General features: G+C 28.5%; 1 protein-coding gene across 1 annotated transcript; it reads left to right on the top strand.

Moving 5' to 3' along the window:
• The first annotated feature begins 990 nt into the window (after positions 1 to 990).
• Positions 991 to 2,407, top strand: LOC123302994. Its single transcript, XM_044886092.1, has 3 exons — positions 991 to 1,131; positions 1,465 to 1,652; positions 1,928 to 2,407. Exons 1-3 carry the CDS (start codon positions 1,117 to 1,119, stop codon positions 2,283 to 2,285), a joined length of 561 nt encoding a protein of 186 aa, XP_044742027.1. The 5' UTR covers positions 991 to 1,116; the 3' UTR covers positions 2,286 to 2,407.
• The last annotated feature ends 698 nt before the right edge of the window (positions 2,408 to 3,105 follow it).

The following is a 3,105-nucleotide window of genomic DNA, read 5'->3' as shown; positions in this document are numbered from 1 at the left end:
TTTTATTAAATATATTTTTTTAAGGTAAACATTTTATATGATATTTTTTTTTTTTTTTATATTATACTGCGTGTTTAACTACTATGGTCATATACACAGTGTATAGGACATTTAATTATGAGTTTTGAGATAGAGCATCAACTCATCGAACTTACAAAACTTGGTAAAGTATTTTTCTTTTTCTAATGTTCAATTGAGTATTCATTTTCCTGTGTTCAATGACTTAAAAAGACATTTTTCTCGGCCTTTTCAGAGAGTTAGCCTAAAGTCTAAAAATGTTTAATCCGCCCCTGGTAGCATAATACTTTGTTTTTCCATTTAATTTCTGTAAGAAGTAAATCTTTAATTTCAAAGTTTGTCTTAATCTATATATATTTTAGAATTTGAATGCAAAACCATAAAAATTTATTTGGTTCTCAAAAGAATAGGTATTTCAAACAAAAAGTGTTAACTTGTTTTATAAGGCACAACTTTCTGATATAAAATATTGTCTACCACCTATTGATTATTCAATCAACATTAAAATTCGCTATGGGACATCATTTTTTCATTTTTGACCCAAACAGCTATTTTTCAATAAAGCTCGAAGTTATTTCTGCTCTATCTTAAAGTGATATATAGACTTCGTGATTAGAAGATACCCGTAAAAAAACACACCAAAACAAAAACATTGGGTGAAAGAGAATTATTCACCCAAGTACAACAATGGTGCAACTGGTATACTGTTTATATACCATTTAGAGTTATCCAAGGGAGATTAAGGATATTGCCACCATTTTCGGCCAAATAGATTTGATATGTATGGTAATATAAGGTTACAGCCAATCATGGAGTTCTGATCAGGCTGTTGTATATAAACGATTCAAAATTTAAAATTCTAGACTAGTACTATTGTGTAAATAGTGCCATCTAACGCTTTTATAACAAATCTACGAAGATATATTTTACACTACTTCTATTCTACCGACAGATTTATCGCTCCGACTCTCCTATCAGTCAATTTTTACGTATTATTTGAAGTAGTCAATAATCGAGTAGCTGGGTTCGAGATTAAAATTACATTTTTATCATAGGAAAAACGATAGCTGACATTTTTAGTGATATTTGCTGGATAAAATGTTCAGTTCAAAGGTAAATATTATGATTATTTACATGTACTTTATTTTATTTTTGATCAAAATGCATGCATATTATTATAAATAGATATAAATAATTTAAATGTAAATACTTAGCAAATCATTTGGTCCTATCGAAGGTGTGTGTTCTGGTTAAATAATCATCATATTTTTGAGTTATTTCATAATTTTTGTCATAATTTTCAGACTCCCGTTTTCCTCAAACAGTTTCGTTGATATAACTTTTAGAAAATTGGAAAAAATATCTTTCAGAAAATTGATGAATTTCGATTATGTAATATTACCAATATGACATAACCTATTTATTAATACGTACTTTGATTCACAGATATCTCCAAGATCTTTGTTGCGATTAGCATCGCAAGCAAATATTTTAAGATGTAATGCCCATTATGGACATGGTGAAGTTGCACCAACTGCCCTTAGTAAAATTGGAAACCGGGAAATTGTTGGACCTGGAATAAATGGACAACCAATTTACGTAGATTTGTCCATATTTCCTTTCCCAGCTATTCGGTAAGTAATTTTAAATTAATGTAAAATTATTCAATACATTCAAAATTATAATAAATTTAATGTCATCAAAGTAGTGAAGGTACCCCACTCGTTACACCGTCATTTGATTATTCAAATTTAGAATACTTCCTTGGTTAGTAAGAAATCAGGGGCTCCGTTTCCGCCTAGGTGAATATCTATCTTAATCTTAATATCATATATGAATTCGCTGATATTGATGTCACCTATTAAATTTTTTTTCTTTCGAAATTTTCAAAAGTTTTTTTTTATTCTAGCTATAAGGAAAATACGCCCGATATAGCTGCACTCAAAGAAAAAGAAAAGGGTGATTGGAGCAAATTATCGGTTGAAGAAAAGAAAGCTTTATACCGCGCTAGTTTTTGTCAAACATTCGCCGAAATGAATGCTCCCACTGGTGAATGGAAATCAGTAATTGGAGGTGCTTTAGCATTAGTATCACTTGCTATTTGGTATTATATGGCCATGGCCAAATTTGTATACTATCCATTACCAGAAACATTCGATGAAGAACATCAACGTGCTCAATTGAGACGTATGCTTGATTTACACATTGATCCAGTTGATGGTCTTTCATCGAAATGGGACTACGAAAAGGACGACTGGAAAAAGTAAATTTTTTGTTTATATTAACAGTAATTTCAAAAAGAACAATACTGCTGTTCGTGTTTTAAAGACACATTCAGGAATATTTTCAAAAATCGAAATTCCATTTTTCAGTGTAGTCCAATTATAATATAAATAAAACATATTTTATGTTTTTGTATTATGACTAAAATAAAATTTAATTTATTTTAATGTTGTAAATTTAATAATTGTTTATTTTGTAAAAATAAAAATCCTTATTTTAAGAAAAGAATTTATTTAGTTTAATTCACTTACATTTTACGTCGATGTTTAATAATGTGAATGAAAAAAATATATTAATTAATTTTTCCTCAATACTTCAATTTTCGAAAAATGAGTCAAAAGTTTTCTTCCTATGTTTTAGACCGACAAATAACAGAAATTGTATGTTGATAAATATCCTAAGAGATTTTTACTATTTGAATTTTTTGTATTTCAATAAATTTTAAGAAGAAAAAAATGTCAACCATTTCGAAAGCTGCAATTTTTTTATGGATTTGGTTGTCAATTACTTCATTTTATTAGTGTATACAGTAGGCAATACAAAAATCGTTCAAAATTTTTATAATTTGGTTGTTTCATGCCCAAAGTTTAATCATTTAATATGTCATTGATTACTCAATGCCTTTCAAATAGTAAAAATTCTAGCGATAACTATTTTGCTAATGTTTGTAAAGTTCGATCTTTCCAAATACAAGACTTTTTAACGCGTGATTACTTAAGTCGCTAGCAAGGCCATAAATGTAATAACAAGAGACCAAGATCATTACCTCGTTTTTTATTTTGCATAAAACCATCAAAAATCGAT

This window comes from Chrysoperla carnea, chromosome 1 (assembly GCF_905475395.1).
Source record: "Chrysoperla carnea chromosome 1, inChrCarn1.1, whole genome shotgun sequence".
In the NCBI taxonomy this organism is placed as follows: domain Eukaryota; kingdom Metazoa; phylum Arthropoda; class Insecta; order Neuroptera; family Chrysopidae; genus Chrysoperla; species Chrysoperla carnea.
This window is presented reverse-complemented; position numbering and strand designations above follow the sequence as displayed.

Coding starts and splice junctions, on each gene's coding strand:
- LOC123302994 (XM_044886092.1), top strand. Junction 1,653..1,927: donor TTTCCTTTCCCAGCTATTCG/GTAAGTAATTTT, acceptor TTTTTATTCTAG/CTATAAGGAAAATACGCCCG.